This window comes from Myodes glareolus, chromosome 10, assembly GCF_982192425.1.
Source record: "Myodes glareolus chromosome 10, mMyoGla1.1, whole genome shotgun sequence".
Lineage (NCBI taxonomy): Eukaryota > Metazoa > Chordata > Mammalia > Rodentia > Cricetidae > Myodes > Myodes glareolus.
The window spans coordinates 52,626,375-52,645,301 of record NC_142035.1 but is presented as its reverse complement, the minus strand read 5'-3'; the positions used below and the strand labels follow the sequence as shown (position 1 = coordinate 52,645,301).

General features: G+C 40.0%; 2 protein-coding genes and 1 pseudogene across 2 annotated transcripts in view; 2 read left to right on the top strand and 1 right to left on the bottom strand.

Moving 5' to 3' along the window:
• Nucleotides 1-3,074, top strand: part of Fgf7 (fibroblast growth factor 7) — a 52,729-nt gene extending 49,655 nt beyond the window's left edge. Inside the window, exons 3-4 of the mRNA XM_048460044.3 lie at nt 800-903; nt 1,910-3,074. Coding sequence (XP_048316001.2) covers nt 800-903; nt 1,910-2,104 — 299 coding nt within the window. The 3' untranslated portion in view covers nt 2,105-3,074. The remainder of the gene's footprint in view (nt 1-799; nt 904-1,909) is intronic.
• Nucleotides 1-18,927, bottom strand: part of Fam227b (family with sequence similarity 227 member B) — a 166,366-nt gene that overhangs the window by 100,302 nt on the left and 47,137 nt on the right. Inside the window, 1 exon segment of the mRNA XM_048460034.3 lies at nt 13,567-13,704. Coding sequence (XP_048315991.3) covers nt 13,567-13,704 — 138 coding nt within the window.
• On the top strand, nt 15,224-16,436 carry LOC148120647 (glyceraldehyde-3-phosphate dehydrogenase pseudogene; annotated as a pseudogene).

Below are 18,927 nucleotides of genomic sequence, written 5' to 3'. Positions count from 1 at the left end.
CCTCTATCATATCATATCCAAACCCCAAAAATATCTGGATAACATTGTAAAGTGCCTATTTTAAAAAATCAATTCCACAAAGATTAAAAAAATTAATTAGAAAAGTATACAAAATTATATGATTCAGATTTATAATTAAATTTCAAATCATCTCTGTGCATTGAAACACTTAGTTTAAGACAATCAATTTTAAAGACAGCAGATTCTACTTACTATTCCCAATCTGTAGTTGCTTTGTTTGTAATTTTAAAGATATTCATTTTCAGTAAAGTCAAGAACTACTGTACTAGTAATAACTTCTAAGATAAAATGTAGCCAAACAGAAGAGCAACATTGTTAGGCATATCCACCCTCTCTTTGTAGTACACCACACTTTCTGGGTTTGAATTCTGCATTGCCCACTTACCAGCTGCCAGCCTTTGGCAGACTCCTTACTTCTCTGTGTTTTAGCATCCTCCTCAGGGAAGTGGGTGTGGCAAGGATGCCTGCCCACAGTGTGTGGTGAGATGACTGGACAAATCCATACATGGGAGGGAGCAGTTCTTTCAGAGTATGAATCCAGCAAATATTAACTGCTTTGTCACTACGGTAGATTAGAAATGTGGGTCTGGAGGTTAAATTGGAATAATGTAACTATTTGTCTGCATGCAGATAGCCTTTCTGTGTGACAAAATGCCATCAGTTTGCACATCAATGTTTAATGAGTTTAATGAGTACTCTGGTGTTTGTGGCTGCGTGTTCATGGAAATGGTCTCAAGAACAGTGGGCAAATGATATGCGCTTCTGTGATTCCTTGCAGACATCATGGAAATCAGGACTGTGGCAGTTGGAATCGTGGCAATCAAAGGGGTGGAAAGTGAATACTATCTTGCAATGAATAAAGAAGGAAAACTCTACGCAAAGGTATTAATGATTGATAATTTAGTTATTATTCAAATTGCTTTTGTCAAAAATATGTGCCTTTCTGCATTCTGTAATTAATTTCTTCCATTTGTACAAGTTGAATGTTCCATTAAAACATTATTTTTGACTCCAGTATTAAGGCAAACTATTTTCTGTATGATCTTAGATTGCATAGGCTATCTGGGTATTAGATTCTTCATCTGTGAGATGCCTTGGAATGACTGGTCTCTAGGGATGCTTTCTATCTAGACCCCAATGTGCACTCTAGATACCTGAAGCCTAACATTTCCATCTGTGAGTGTTAAAGCTCTCTGTGTGAGACTCCATCTGATTTGCACACTGCTGACACTGAAAATTCTTGGGGAAAAAAATTTGAAGTGTTCAGTTCATTTCTCAACATCAGTCTCACAATCATGGGCTTTGAGCTGTAAGCACTCACATTGTTTCCACTTTATTATGATGTGAAATATTTGACAGTTCAAGCCACTAATATAAAGCAAAATTCATTTTCCTTTGTGTTCTTGAAGCACTGCATAATGCCCATACAGGCAAACTACAGAAGAGAGGCATAAACAAAGATTTGGCTGCCTGTACGAACAAACGAGCCCACTTTTTTACTTTTGTTACAATTGAGGCCAACATAGTAGAAAATGAAATAAAGATTATTAAACAGTTCCTCACCTGCAGGAGGTGGAGGCCACACCCTTTACACTACATCCGGTGGACAAAGAATGGAGTGACTGAGGGATCCCAACATTAAAGAGTAGAAATTGGCTGTCCAAAGGGACATAACTAAATGTGTATTATGCTACTGTTTGTTAGACTCAAGGCACATTTGATCTACGGCAATACATGACATAGGTAAACCCATTCACGCTCTGCTCTCTGAGGGCTAAAATAAGCCACACACTCTTCAGCTCTAAGACCATCACCTGCTTGTTGTTAGCCCACAGAACTTGTTTTAATAATTGTGTTTGGTTTTTTTTCTTGTGCTTGTTTTTATCAGAAAGAATGCAATGAGGATTGCAACTTCAAAGAACTAATTCTGGAAAACCACTACAACACGTACGCATCAGCTAAATGGACACACAGTGGCGGGGAAATGTTTGTTGCCTTAAACCAAAAGGGGCTTCCCGTGAAAGGGAAGAAAACGAAGAAAGAACAAAAAACGGCCCATTTTCTTCCCATGGCAATAACCTAGTCATACGTGGTGTTGGAGAAACAAGTTTCATTCAGCAGGGAGATTTCTTTCCAGTGGACTTTTTTCTTCCTTCTTTTTCCTTACTCTCTCTCTCTCTCTCTCTCTCTCTCTCTCTCTCTCTCTCTCTCTCTCTCTCTTAAAGTAACCAAGAAAGGCTGGAAACTACTGAGAACTGACCAAGCTGGACTTGCGCATTTTTGTTTATTTTAAAGACTGCATTAAAGAAAGAGTTGAAGAATATGCACAAAAAATCAGATTTAGTAACTAAAAGTTGTAAAAAGTTGTAAAAGTGGTTGTACAATCATGCTAGTAATAGTGATGTTTTTCTTAAATTAATTTACCCTTCAGAGTATGTTAGATTTGACTATCTGATAATGAGTATTTAATATCACTATCTGCTTATAAAATGGCTGCTATAATAATGATGATGGTGATGCAGATGATGTTATATAAGGGATGTCAGACCTAACCCTGCTGGAACGCTTGAGGATGATCGAGCCCACGCGAACTGTGGATGACGAGCAGGGCTTGAGAGCTTTCCCGTAGGAGCTAGAATCCAAGTCAGCGCTACTCAGAAAAGTGAGTGTTCTCGGCATCTTATTATAGAATGGAATCGACAGGTGGATTTATAAAATGACAGTACTGGAACATTCCTGTACTGATTAACATGAGAAAAGTCCTAATGCCACTCAAATTGAAAAGGTATCACTAACAGGATGCTTAGAAATCTGTATATAAAATAGCAATAATGATGCTAATACTGTATTTCATCTCACCACAAAGTAACATTTTATAATCCCTAAAAATAAAATTCCGAAATCTTTAAGTCTTTTTCAAGTAACATATCTATCTTTTGTATAATTCACATTTGGGAACACGACTTTTAATTATGTTCTTCCCACAAATAATTATGCTCCCTCCGCCCCTCCCCGTGGTTACAGCATTAAACTCTACTTTAAGTTGTATTTGATTTTATTGTTTTGTTATTTAAGTTTATGTTATTTATAAAGAAAAAAAACCTTAAGAAGCTGTTTCTGTTTCATATGCTTTTAATTTCAAGGGAGCAGCAGACCGCCTGGCTGCACTGCAGACTCCTCCTCCCCTGGTGACTGACACCCAGTCGCGCACACAGCACTTGGCTAGCAAGTGTTGGATGTCGGACAAAAATGACAGCCTGCAGCCATGCTTACAATAGATGGCTCACAGCGAATGAGACAAATATGTGGGGAAGATTTTGCCACAACAACTCTTGCCAATGAATTTGGATCATATAAGTAAAAGAAAGAAAGGATTTTAGTCAGAATGTATTTTGATACGTGGCAATAAAGCATGGTTTTGAAGTCCATTTAAAGTTGGCAATCTGATAATCTTCAGAAATATCTGCAGAAGTTGCCAACATTAAAGTGGGAAGAAAGCAAGCGCATTAGAGGCTGTAGGCAGTATGCAAGGCCCCAGACACCTTGAGGCTTCAGGTCAGGTCACAGACAACAGCCTAACAGAGACAAGATTCACTCCATAGTTCTGCCACCAGCAGGTGCTGATGGAACTGTATGCATGTTCACCAAGGGGAGGCAACAGTTACTTAAACTGTTGGTATATTAATTATTGTGATAGCAACTTCAAAGTACTTTTCATTGAAGTTTCTTTATGATACACACAATACTATTTGGTAATATGCTTATGAGTAAGGGTTATAAGATTAAAGTCCCTGTCAACAAAAACAACAGAATCACTTGACTTCCCTGTGGTTTGCCCAGGTGTCCAGGCTACCAGAAGGTAGGAAGTGTTGCTGTCTGTCACGGACACTTTAGGAGATGCCCTGAGGGAAGAGTTGGGACAAGCTTTCCATTCAAGGATTCAAGGCCCTTGCTAGTCTAGCTCCCTGGCCCTGCTCCTGTGCCGGGAGTCTTATGAGCATACCAAGGGAGGAAGCAGCCTGTGCTCTTCACAGTCCCATCAGTGCCTAGCTGAGTGCTGGTCCACAGTCAGTTTAAATATTCATGGATTCAGTCAACTAACAGTTTCCAAGGAAAAGGTGGGATGCAATTATTCTTACTGAAAATGTAAAACCTCTGACTGAAGCATGATCATGCAGAAGCGTAAACAGAAGCCGTGAGTATGCTTAGAAGGAGGCTATAGTTACCATTAAATTAGAATATCAAGTTAGATGAGCCAGTTCTGAGTGGTCAAACTATTAGTGATATGTCATATACAAAAAACTGCACAGAAACATTTACTTAAAAAGATTTATTGTTGTTACTTTAAAATTGTGTACCTATGTGTGTGTCTGTATTGCTACGTACACATGAGCGCAGGTCCTCTTTGAGTTCAGAAGCGGGTGCTAGGAGCTGAGCTCGGCTCCTCTGCAAGAGCAGTGTGTGCTCTTAACTGATCCATCTCACCTGCTCCAACACTTAAGTTTAATTATAGGTTTTGCTCTATTAAAAAAAAACTTAATATGTAAATTCCAGAAAATAAAATCCACTTTAGTCAAACACATTTAGAATCTAGAGTCTTGGATGTCTGTGAGGCCTTCATCTTCCTTCTTCTTCCATAGAAGAAGTACGGCTTTTAGTAGGCTCAAGGTGCTGGGTCGATACAGTTTGCCGCAGCGGAGGTCACTTAGCATGTGTCTTGCTTAGATTGTCAGTGATCTCCTTGTTTGGTTTGATTTTAACCTCCATTGAGATGCCATCTTTGTAGTTGAGAGCACCTGGGATCCACTGGGCACCTGACTTAGTGCATAATGGTGCTTTTATGATTCGACTCAAAAGGAGTAAAGGAATGCGATTTCCAATTTTGATTCCCAAGCAACTTTTAGGTGAACTTTTAAATTTATAAATGGAAAGTATCATGAAAGACATTTTTATAATAACAGCATTCTTTTTTAAAATGTTCTTTAAAAAGAAAATCATACCAACACGTGGGTTTCTAAAAACTGGTAAAAGACTAAGTGAAAGAATATGAACGGCAGCAGAATGAGCAGAAAGATACTTTCAATATAAGTGGATAAAACACTTCAGCACAGACAAGCCACAATGTAGACCGCTGACCTTACAGTTGCTGTAAGTTTAGATACAAAAGAGAAGGGGAAATAAAGTTTCTATCACTTAGAGCTTTTTCTTTGAGTTTTTTTAGGGTGTCAAAAACCATAAAGAGTGATTATGGAGACTCTGATGTGTGATCCCCTAAATGTTTAGAATAGTATAGAGTGAGAACCTAAAATAAAAAATCATGTAAGATATCTCATCAAAGACAGAACATTCCCTTAAAATCATTTCTTATGATTCATGTGAGTTTGCATTTTTACTCTGTAGCAGACTTGGGTTTGCCTGGTTGACCCCGTGAACAACGTTGAAGCTGGGAGTGACATTTGAGACTGAACTGCAAGGCTGCAATGTCACCCTTACCCTGCTGTCACGTACCTGAGAGTAGATGAGACATAAATTATTTCCTATCATTCATAGTCCAACTTTAATACAAATAGTACAGGGTTAAACAAAACATAAGCTAAGATCATTTTGTACAAGTGTGACAATAAATATTTAACACCTAATGTGGATGGTTATGGGTCAGCCAAAAATACTCCATTGACTCTTAATGTTGGGGAGAGACAGAGACAGACAGATTTCTGAGCCCTCCTGCTAGCCAGTCTAGTCAATAGGTGATCTATGGGACAACAGAGAGAGAGAGATCCTGCCTCCAAAGATAAGGTAGAGAGTGCTAGAGGAAGACATTCAAGTTCTGGACTTTCTCTCTTCCTCCTCCTCCTCCTCCTCCTCTTTCTCCTCCTCCGTGTGTGTGCATGTGTGTGTGTGCAAATGTGTGTGTGCGTGCATACACACACTCACACCATAATCCATCATAATCTATCAGATGATTATCATGTGTGACCATTTCTAAGATACCCTTGAAGCAGATGGTTAGGGTTCTTAGAACGTTCTTGCTATGAAATATCTCATTAAAGCCTGACATATAACTCTTTCAGTGATATTGGCAGGTTAGTTTTTGCTCATTCTACCACATTCAATAAAGCTTTGATCTTCAGTAACAGCAGTATATTCTATCAGACTCTCAGAGGCCCCTTCTGCTCTCCAATTTTGAAGAATTTATCAAAAAGATTTATTTCCTCTTGAATTGAGACTTAAAAGGAAGAAATATCAAAATCCTACTTTCTTACCATGTTTGTGATGTCTTTTTTAAAGCAACATCTCTCGAGGAGCTAGGCAATTACTCTCATGAGAAGGGAATTACTCTCATGAGAAGGGAATTACTCTCATGAGAAGGGAATTATTCTCATGAGAAGGTATCTCTTGGTTTCCCGCTTGCTTCCTGGCTGACATGGTCCTATTTCCAGCTACCATCACAGGCTTCATGAAAGCCTATATCGTTATATGAACAGTGATTATTTTTTCTCTGCCTGGATACAGTTATGTATTAGTTATTGTGGCATATAACATGAAACATTAATAACCTTAAACAACAGCCCTTTTGTCTTACAATTATCTAGTCCTTTGCCTACAAGTCCCCCATGTCAGCCAGGGCAGCCACTGATCTCAAAACAGTCTGAAGAAAATAAAGCACCATTCCTCATGGCTGCAGCTGTAAACACCAGCTCCCCGCTAAGGCCTCTACACAGCACCATTCCTCAAAAGATATTTATTTCCTACAAAACAGTGGATCAGAGAATAAAAGTTCCCAAATGGAAGCCATAGTTTTAAGAAGCAATCTCCAGTGTGATGCCACTTCTGCACATGCACAAGGGGAGGTGTTACCCTGCAGTGCACACCAGAAGAGGAGACCATTATAGAGTATATACAAGACATACACTAGATGGCCATTTAAGATTTTATCATAAACCCACATGCTCCAAGACCTAATAAGGCCAATTTAAGGCTTTCAGTGGTGGCCACGTATAGAGAAATAAATGAATCAGGCATATTTTCTCTGGAAAACTGGTCCTATCTTCCACAAGAAAATCAGTGAAGGTTTGAACTCCAAAAAGTCATGACCCATAGGCTGAGAACTGCTGTAAGCAAAACCAAACCTAGAAAGACCACAAAGCTACTGGTTTCCATGCGGGATGCACACTGGCGTGACATGTGGGAGTCACTTTTCTTTTTGAAACAATGACACACAAGTGATGTGGGATTTCCCCTCTGTATGCTGTGAATATGTTTCATTGGCATTTGTTAATAAAGAGGCTGCTGTGGCCTATGGCAGGGAAGAATACAGCAAGGCAGGAAATCCAGCAGAAAAAGAGGCTGCACATGCTTTTCCTCTGCACGTGTAGTGCCTGAGGCCACGCCCAAAGTGGGCTGGTATCTAAAAGGCTATTGGCTGAAGGAGTTTCCACAACACTTCCCCCTTTGGTCTAAATAAGAGGGTTCTAAGCCTAATACAAAACTATATACAATAAGAACAAATATCAAGTATTGTCCAGGGAAAAGAAGAGACAAAAAAATAAATAAAAATTAGAATTACAACTAGCATGAAAATCATCAAGTAAGAAACATATGCTAAATGTTTCAATTCTATTCTAAAGAGTCTAAGTCTTATATTAAAAATGTCTTGGCTAAGCAGAGATAGAGGAGGAAAGAAGGCAGAATCAGGCAGACACCATGTAGCCACCCAAGAAGCAAGAGGTAACAAACTACAAACTACGAGCCTTGTGGTAAAATATAAAATAATAGAAATGGATGTAAGAGATAGTTAATAAGAAGCCTGAGCTAATAGGCCAAACCGTGTTGTAATTAATAAAATTTTAGTGAGATTATTCGGGTCTGGGTGGCTAGGAACCAAAGCAGTGTCTCCATTTACACAGAAGCCCCATCCCAGATCAGAAACTATGGAATAGGGAATGGAAGATGTCATTTTTATTATTCCTCAGTAATCTCTAATGGTTTTGCTGCAATTGAGAACTAACAAGATAAAAAGAAAACCACAAAACAAACTCCTTTAGGATTTAGGCCTGGTTCTTCCTTGTTATCTCCTCTTTAAACATAGTGAAGAGTCTTATTCCTTCCCACCCAGGTTTTTCATCATTTTTCTTTTACTGTGGACACCAGAAGGAGCAGAAACATGACAAAGAGCTGTAAACATTTTGATAGCAAAATGCTTACAGAATATGCCAGTCCAAAGTCCATTCTCAAAAAGAACATGCATTAAAGACAATAAGAGAATCAATGAATAAATGGGACTTCCCGAAACTGAGAAGCTTCTGTAAAGCAAAGGACACTGTCAGTAAGACAAAAAAGCTACTTTCTGACTGGGAGAAGATCTTCACCAACCCCTCATCAGACAAAGGTCTGATCTCCAAAATATACAAAGAACTCAAGAAACTAGACACTAAAACTCTAATTAACCCAATTAAAAAATGGGGTACTGATCTGAACAGAGAATTCTCAACAGAAGAACTTTGAATGGCCAAAAGACACTTAAGGTCATGCTCAACATCCTTAGCGATAAGGGAAATGCAAACCAAAACAACTTTGAGATACCATCTTATACCTGTCAGAATAGCTAAACTCAAAAACACCAATGATAGCCTATGCTGGAGAGGATGTGGAGTGAGGGGAACACTCATCCATTGTTGGTGGGAATGCAAACTTGTGCAGCCACTGTGGAAATCAGTGTGGCGGTTTCTCAGGAAATTGGGAGTCAACCTCCCTCAGGACCCAGCAATTCCACTCTTGGGAATATACCCAAGAGATGCCCTACAAAAGCATTTGTTCAACTATGTTCATAGCAGCACTATTTGTAATAGCCAGAACCTGGAAACAACCTAGGTGCCTCTCAATAGAAGAATGGTTAAAGAAGGTGTGGAACATATACATATTAGAGTTTACTCAGCGGTAAAAAACAATGACATCTTGAATTTTGAATGCAAATGGAAATAGAAAATGCTTTACTGAGTGAAGTAACCCAGACCCAAAAAGAGGAATATGGTATATACTCACTCATAAGTGGATTCAAGCCATAATTAAAGAACTTTGGGCCTATAATTCGTGACCCTAGAGAAGCTAAATAAGAAGATGAACCTAAAAAAAATCATATAGTTATCCTCTTGGATATTGGAAGTAGACAAGATTGCCAAGCAAAACTTGGGTGCACAGGGGGTGGAGGGTGGATGTAAGGGGAGATGGTTAGAGAGAAGGGAGTAGGGGAGGATTCGGGAAAGCTTGGGGGAATGGGATGGGTGGGATGGAGGAAGGGTGGATATGGGAACAGGGAAGTAAATATCTTAATTAAGGGAGCCATTTTAGGGTTTTGCAAGAGACTTGATTCTAGAGGGGTTCCCAGGTCCAAGGAGAGGTCCCCAGATTGTTCCTTGGGCTGCAGAGGAGAAGGTGCCTGAACTGGCCTTGTCCTATAGCCACACTGATGAATATCTTGCATATCACCATAGAGCCTTCATCTGGCGATGGATAGAGATAGAGACAGAGACCCACATTGGAGCACTGAACTTGGCTCCCAAGGTCCAAAGGAGAAGCAGAAGGAGGGAGAATGTGAGCAAGGAAGTCAGGATCAGAGGGAACCTTCATCCGACGATAGATGGAGATTGAGACAGAGACCCACATTGGAGCCCTGGACTGAGCCCCCAAGGTCCAAATGAGGAGCAGAAGGAGAGAGAACATGAACAAGGAAGTCAGGACTGCGAGGGGTGCGTTCAACCACTGATACAAGGGGACTGATCTAATGAGAGCTCACCAAGGTCAGCTGGACTGGGACTGAAGGAGCATGTGATCAAACTGGATTCTCTGAATGTGGCTGACATGGGTACTGTCTGAGAAGCCATTGATAATGGCACTGGGACTTGTTTCCTCTGCATGTACTGGCTTTTTGGGATCCTAGTCTGTTTGGATGTTCACCTTCCTAGACCTGGAGGGAGGGGGGAGGAACTTGAACTTCCCACAGAGCAGGAAACCCTGACTGCTCGAGACTGGAGAGGGAGGAGGAGAGGGAGTGGGGGAAGTGGGAGGGTATTGGGAGGAGGGGCGGGAGTGGAAATTTTTGTAAATTAATAAAAAAAAATGTATACCTCAATAAAAATCAATAAAAAAAACAAAAAAGAAAAAATCCCTCTGCTCAAATTTGCTATTACTTTTCATATTACACAGAATACAATTTTAAATTGCACGGAGGCCAGCAGAGTGGGGGTTGGACAAAGGCAGCTTGTTAAAAATTTGCTGTTGGTTGGGCAGGACAGATCAACAGGCAAAGCAATATGAATCCAGAAGTATACATTCAGACTTCTGAGCGGATACCGTCAAGTTCATAAGATATACAGAAAATGGGTTGAGTCTTCTGTAGCTCCTGAATCCAATGACTGCATCTTTTCCGAGGTTAGGGAAGTCTAGGGTGACTGTTTTACATATCCTACGCCTCTCCTTCTCAGCCCCTAAGGTCCGGGTGTTCGTTTGTGTGATGGGTGGTCTGCTCGTCTCAAGTTTTTGTTTTGTTTTGTCTTTTCTCTTTTTTCTTCTACTTTTTACTTTTCTTCCATCCAATTGGAAAATTCAAAGGAGATGTTTTTAAGCTCATTTTTTTTTCTGCTTTAGATTGTTGTCAAGTCTTTCGGCTGTATTTTTATATGACTTGTTAACTTCTTCAGTTCCAAGGTTTCTATTTGGTTCTTTCCCATGCTAAGTCTCTGTAGAGTCTCTCATTCTAATTAGTGGCATTTTCCCTATTTAATTATCCTTTGGCAATTGCTCATGCTTCACTGCCTTTCATTGGAATCACCTTTTTAAATATCTTATCAGACGCTTCATCGATTCTCTTTGCCTCGAGATTAGTTGCCAGAAAGCTCTGTGCTGTATCGGAAGCATGCAACTGTCTACATTTTCATTCTAGCAGATGACTAATCTGCTGAAGGGACGTCTGAGAAAGTTCTTTCTAGCCAAGTCACCATGATTATACACATTACCTGCCCCAGGACAAAGGTCAGTGCTATGCCTGTCCTTTACACCCAGGTTTTAAAAGCACATTTCCAAACAAGTGTAGTAGCCATTCTATGAGGAGAGACTCTCTGCCCTCTTAATAAGTTCAGTCAGCCACAAGTCTGACAGTGCGAGGTATTTCCGAGCACTGACAGCACTTCTTCTGGTCCAGTGTAGCAGAAATGGAATCCATTAGGGAAAACACCCGGTTGAAGCTCTCTGCCTGATAAAGCTCTCTGCCTTAAAGAATGTCTCTTAAGCCCAGAACTTAATGTTTGTAATTTTCATAAAATTATCTAATATTTCTTAGCATCTCACTCTTCTCAGTTCTCTCCCGTATCACTACGTTGCGAGGCAACAGTGGTTATTACAATTTTACTTCAAATTTCATTGGCTAGTAATGTTCATTGTTAAGTATCGATGTGTTTATAAATGATTTATTTTTCGTGGAACTCACTATTAATCTGTCCAATGTTTATAGTAAGATAAAAGTGTTGACTTCATGATAATGAATGTCCAATCAGTTATATTTATTCACTTTAAAAATAACAGTAAATTTTTAATTTGAGCCCAGAGAGGTTGCTCAGTGATTAGAAGTGCCTGCTGGTCTTGCCGAGGGCCTGGGCTTGGTTCCCAGCAACCACACAGGACGGTTCACAAGCTTCTGAGACTCTAGTTCCAGGAGACTGTGTACCCTTTTTAGACTCTTCAGGCATGTTGGTGCAAGCTTTTAATTCCAGCACCCAGGAAGCAAAGGTGGGCAAACCTCTGAGCTTAAGACCAGTCTTGTCTATCTAGCAAGTTCCGGGGTTGCAAGATTACATATTATGGCCTTATCTCAAAAAATATTTTTAAAATTTCATTTCAGGGACTGGAGAAATGGATTTGTGGTTAATACACTGATTGCTTTTCTATGAGACCCAGGTCTAACATCTAGCACCCACAATGGGGTTCACAACTGTCTATAACTCCAGTTCTAGGGCTCCTGAGAGAATAAACCATGCATGTGGTACACAGATATATATGTACAAAATCAATATAACATGTAAAATAAAAATAAACTTTAAAAATTTTACAACTTCTCCTTTTAGCAGAGATTTATTTAACATGTTCTAATGTCATTGTAAATTATCTTCTGCATGTCTATTTATTATCTACTTGATATAGAATGTTTTTATGATGAGGGTAACAGCATACATGATTTACAATACTTTTATGTTCACAATATTTTAAATGCTTAAACAATAAGATTTCTTTTAAAATACTTTATACATGTTTTTGATAAAATTCATAACCCTATTCTCTTCAGTCCAATTACTTTTCCTGTACTTCCAATGCTCCCCTTCTAACCTCACATGATCTCTTTTGAAATGCATGCCTGTGAGTCCATGGGTCTGGGAAGATGGAGCATGGACAACCTCTCTCCATGATGAGCCCTGAGTTCCTTGCTCTCTGCATGTTGACTGGTCGTGGGTCCCTATAACAATCACTACCTATTGCAAAAAGAATATAAAAGATGGCCTATCTTCTCACAGTTAAATATCTGCTAAGCATCAGTAAGTGAATCCTATAAAAATTCACATTATACCTGAAATCTGTAAAATGGAACAAACATTTAAAAACACCTTGGATGGACAAATGCATACATGATGGTAATGCACACAGACGGTCTTAACTGACTTCTTAAATCTCCAGTGGCAGAAACTCACCAAGAAAAGCAAAGTTGATAGGTCAGTCCTTCTTTCCTGGTGTTTTTCAAGGAAAACACCAGACAGCAGCTCTCTCCCCCACCATGCCCTGAAATCATGTTTCGACTCACCTGGTCTGAAATGAAGCCTGCACACAAAGGTTTGGTACTTGAGTCATTGTATAAATAGGAGAGAAATAAATTTGCCTTAAGAAATTCATTAATTGTGAGTAGTTAAGGAGGTCTGATTTTTGTATGGTCGTTTTTGGCACAGAATTCAAGAAACAGGAGAAAATACAAAGATATAGCAAAGTAAACTGATATTTAAGTTTTCATATAATTGGACAAAATGAGTCATTTTGAAAATAAAAAGTGGGAAAAACAGATTCCTTATCATGAAATAAATTCCAAATGGGTTAAGTAAGCCAGCCAAATATAGAAGCAGGAAAGCACTAGAAAAAAGCACAGGTAAGCATTTTAATAATCTTAGCTAAGTCTTAACAAAATACAAGACTTAAACTCTAAAGGAAATAAGAGTTGAATGTACCAAATAAAAACGTTAAACTTCTCTACTGGCGAGACACACTGTCATCTAGCTAGCCCACACAGCCTGAAGTGAGAATGCCCATCGTCCTAAGACGTGACATCGAAGTGCCAGAGTAGGAGGGCAAGAAAGGCCTTAAGACACACCACTGCCATAGCAGCCATCTACAAATCAAACAGTAGTCTAGGACTGTCGCAGAAATGAGTTATTAGAGAAACAGGACTAATAACCGACCTAATATACTATACTTTGGCTACCTTCTCACATCCAATTTATCAAATTTGCTTACTGGCTGCTATGCGCTCCTGGCTGGACATGATCCTCTTTTTCACCGATTTTAGGGGTGCTCGCTTGCTGCCATGTATGGTGGTTGTGCAGAGTTCGTTTAGCCTCCAGCGGGTCCAAAAGCCAGTCTGAGGCTTTAGACCTGTGAATATAATGTGTATATTTAGCCAATCAGGACTGTACGATTTAACGAAGAATTCTCTACATCTCTTTAGATACAGCTACCAGTTTATTTTTATTATTAGCTGCCACTGCATAAAATATATGGATGCCTTGCATTTCAATATCTGCTTAATGTTCTTGACTATGTTTTAAAATATCAGGCACTAGCAGAAAGTTTGTTGTATAGTAAGGCCAACAGGTAGATCACTAAGGCAGGGTTGTTTATTTTTCATTGCTCACAAGAGAAGGATGCCACACTACAGAGGCCACAGTAGGAAGGCAGATTGGTCAGGCGGGAGCAACACTGAGACATGACAACTATCTAGCTGTTTTTTTTTTTTTAAAAAAAGGGAATAAGTCATTCATTCCAGCAGGTTCCAGGGCTCAAGGCTCACCCCAACTGCTTGGCACCTGCTCCTAGGATGTCAAGCATCTGGAGTAAGAATCCAGTAAAGGAGAGCGTGGTTGTGGCCAGGGATCTACAATGGTTGAGCCATAATAATGATTATTCCTATAATTATTTACCATTTCTAGAAACAGTCTGACCCCGAGAAGGGTACATTCTCAGGTTTTAAAATACAAAATGTAAAAGACATTACTCAAGATTAATATAGTCTGGTGGTAAACTATCATTTGGTAGCTGGGATAAACTTTCTGTGTGTGTGTGTGTGTGTGTGTGTGTGTGTGTGTATGGTGTATGAACGCACACACACAATAATGTGTTGGTTCTCCTCCAAAGCTGGCAGATGACCTCCAATCTGAACACTTTCCCACTAGACTCAATGTACAGTCATTACTCTGGGAACACCCTCCACCATTATGCTAAGGACTACGTCTCTCACGTGCTAGAGCCTTTACTTCTGGAATCTCATTTCCTCTGTTTATTTCATGTTTTGCTGGGTGTCTGTAGAATAGCTTCATAAGAAAAAGATGAATTCAAAGTAACTTTCTAGAAAGGATTTGTACATCTGGAAAATGCCTGGATTTCATTGCTAGCCTCAGCGACAGTTTGTTTAGGTGTAAGTTATGAATAATTTTCCCTCAAAACTGGTAACTCATTATTCTCTTCTATTCTAGTGAGCAGAGCTGCTGATCAGAGATTAGTGACATTCTGTCTTTTTATCTCTCTGGTCTCTGGAAGTTTTGAGCACTTCCTTTTTGTTTTCGAGGTTCTGAGGATTCTCAGTAAAATCTACAGAAACTCCCTTGTTTCTATTCCTTGTCCTAATGTCTTCCAGACTGGAAATTCGAGACTTTTCAAATATGAGCATCTTAAATGTGTTTCTTAGCTTATCTCTTCTCTGGATTTTTAATTTTTGTTTTGGGTATAATAAGAGGACTGAAACCTAAAGTAGAAGTAGATAAGCATCAGTTTCTTCCACATGAGACAGATGTTAGCTCATAGATTTGTTTTTAGCCCCGTTTTAAAGAATATACATCAGGCTCTCTGCTCCTCCCTGTTCTAGAGACAGCCGCTTCCTTTTGCGCAGTGCCAGCCTTGTTCCAGAGACACGATGGTGAAGGTCGGAGTGAACAGATTTGGCCGTATTGGACGCCTGGTTACCAGGGCTGCCTTCACTTCTGGCAAAGTGGACGTTGTTGCCATCAATGACCCCTTCATCGACCTCAACTACATGGTCTACATGTTCCAGTATGACTCCACCCATGGCAAGTTCAAAGGCACAGTTAAGGCTGAGAATGGGAAGCTTGTCATCAACGGGAAGGCCATCACCATCTTCCAGGAGCGAGATCCCGCCAACATCAAATGGGGTGATGCCGGTGCCGAGTATGTTGTGGAATCGACCGGTGTCTTCACCACCATGGAGAAGGCTGGGGCCCACTTGAAGGGTGGGGCCAAAAGGGTCATCATCTCCACCCCTTCTGCGGATGCCCCCATGTTTGTGATGGGTGTGAACCATGACAAGTATGACAATTCCCTCAAGATTGTCAGCAATGCTTCCTGCACCACCAACTGCTTAGCCCCCTTGGCCAAGGTCATCCATGACAACTTTGGCATCGTGGAAGGACTCATGACCACAGTCCATGCCATCACAGCCACCCAGAAGACAGTGGACGGCCCCTCTGGGAAGCTGTGGCGAGACGGCCGTGGTGCTGCCCAGAACATCATCCCTGCATCCACTGGCGCTGCCAAGGCTGTGGGCAAAGTCATCCCAGAGCTGAACGGGAAGCTCACGGGCATGGCCTTCCGTGTTCCTACCCCCAATGTGTCCGTCGTGGATCTGACATGCTGCCTGGAGAAAGCTGCCAAGTATGACGACATCAAGAAGGTGGTGAAGCAGGCATCCGAGGGGCCACTAAAGGGCATCCTGGGCTACACTGAGGACCGGGTTGTCTCCTGCGACTTTAACAGTGACTCCCACTCTTCCACCTTTGATGCTGGGGCTGGCATTGCTCTCAATGACAACTTTGTAAAGCTCATTTCCTGGTACGACAATGAGTTCAGCTACAGCAACAGACTGGTGGACCTCATGGCCTACATGGCCTCCAAGGAGTAAGAAGCCCGCCCTGGACCACCCACCCCAGCAAGGACACAGCAAGAGAGAAGCCCTCGGCTGCTGAGCAGTCCCTGTCCTAACTCAACCCTTGACACTGAGCTCTCCCTCACAGTTTCCATCCCAGACCCCCAGATAGCAGGAGGGGCTTAGGGAGCCCTACTCTCTTGAATACCATCAATAAAGTTCACTGCATCCCCTCAAAAAAAAAAAAAGAATATACATCAAAGACCAGAAACTACCCTGGAAGAACGACCATACATGTTTTACCACAGTTTTTGATATTTGGTTTTGTTTTTAATCATGAAGTTATTTTCTAATTTCCTTTATGATTTTTTTCCTTGAATTCTGGATTATTTAAGAATATATCTATCTTCTCTTTGAATTTATACATATTTATGGGGCATATCATCATAATTCCAAATATGTAAACACTATATAATAAATCAGGATAAAACATTTCTATCTATTCAATAATTATATTTTATATGTTGAGAATTTTATATTTTCTTCTAGTCATTTTGAAATAGATAATATGTTGTTTTAACCAATAGTTCCTCCACTGTGCTGAGAAAGAATTAGAGTTGACTTCGCCGTTCTGCTTTTAGTGCTTCTGACTCAGTCTCTTTCCACATTCATCAGACTTCTGTGACCACTATTCTTTCATGTTGTCCTAAAGAAATGATTTTGGTTTCTTTAAATGAGTGAGAACATATGGTATTTGTTGTTCTGTGTCTTGCTTCTTTCTATCATCTATTGACCTCCGGTTCTATCCATGCTGCTGTGAATGGCAAGGTTTCATTTTTTTTTGTAGCTGAGTAGTAGTTTATTTTATATAAATCCATGATATTTTCGTTATCCATTCATTCAATAGGGTTCATCATGATTGATGTACTTCTTCAACTATTGTGAAGTTGGGCCCATATTTCTTATTTTCCGAATGCATAAAGACATTTTTGTTTGGTTATATGTCTAATTTATTGCCTTCCATCCAATGACTCAACATGCTCTGTTTAATTTACAATGTCCCTCGTAAGTGGGAACATTTGATTGTTGGCTTACTATGTGGAGAGATTTTATAAATGCTTTCTGTATTTGTAAGTAACTTGCAGTTTTTATTTCCAGTGTTCCGTGTAGTCACGGAACTACTTCACACTGTTCATCATGTTTTCCTCGGTTTGCGTTTTTTTTGCTTCTTCTCTCAATCACTAGAACTGGTCTAGTTCTTTCTGAGTCATTTCAGCTGTGCTAATAACTTGAGATCATTTCTTTGGGTTCACTTGATCATGCATTTTGTTCAAATATTCTACCTATTTTTATTTATTGATTTTGATTTTGAATTTGGATTCTTGAACCCATGATGGTCAAGTGCTGGGGTTGCAGGCAGGTGCCACACTTTTTATCAATTTTCCATGGAATATTATTTGTTTTCTTTTGTTAGTTTTTTACCCTGAATTTTGTTAAGATTTCTTTCAGGCTATTGCCTGTTTTTATTTTTTATTCTATTAAAGGTACTTTCTGAGTAGACAAAATTTTAATTTTTATGAAATCCAGTTTACCAAGATTTTCTCTTATGAATACTGATTTTTGTTTCACATCTAAGAAACTATGTCCCAATCTAAGGTATATTTTTTGTCTATGCTGTTGTTGCTAAGATTCTTTTCCTGGGTGATACATTCATCATGTCAAAGGGCCTTCTAAAGGTCCCATCAACAAACCAAGTTAGGATTTTACTAAAGTTCACTCAGGGGACCTAAGAGTGTATGTACTAGGCTCACTTACAGAGCAGGGGTCATGGGTTATGGGTAGGAGTGTGGGTGACTTTAAAGCAGCCACACTGAAGTTTTGCACCCAGCAACAATGATGGCTTCTCCATGGCTAAATAGATGGAGCTCCCCTCCCTCATCATTTCCTACCTATACCTTCTAGCTAAATCTCCAAGGTCACATGTAAATATTGTAGAATTGCATACAACTGACTGGGCAGGGTTGCTGGGCACTCAGCTAAGCGTTTCGTCTCCAGCCATGTCTTTCTTTGGGGAGGGAGGGTAAAGAGACACCAGGCCCAGCTGTGATGAGCTGTTGTGAGCAGGCCCAGCAGAACTCATGAATATGGTGGCAATTTAGGTTCATCTCATCTAAGGTATAAAGCCCGACATTCCCTTGTTAATCTGTTGTCTGGCTACAATACCCAGTACTGACACCATCTATTTATCTGTCTTTTCACATCGGTCAATAATTGCTTAATGTATTTAGATGCCTTGAGTTTGGTTATCATATTCTGTTGATAAAATAACCTCTTATCAATAAATAATGACATTTTTGTCTTCTGTTTTATCTGATGTGAGTGCAGTTAAACCTGCTCCCTTTTGCTTGCCACTCACCCACTATTCAGTTCCTCTGCTTGCAGCAGTCCGTACACAAAAGCTGAACTGGGTAACTCAGAGGCTGCATAGGCGAGAGCCTTATTATTCTTTCTTTTTCTTCCTTCCCTTTTTATAAATCTACTTTATGTATTTGGATTGGAGAATTCAACTAACTTACACTCCAAGCACTCATTGACAGGAAAGGCCTTAGCATCACCGTTTGTTTCTAGATCACTGGTTCTATCCATATGCCATGAGGGGAGAAGAGAAATATTGCAGTTGGCACTGGGACAAGAGGGAAAATGCCCTGATGGGCAGGCAAGAC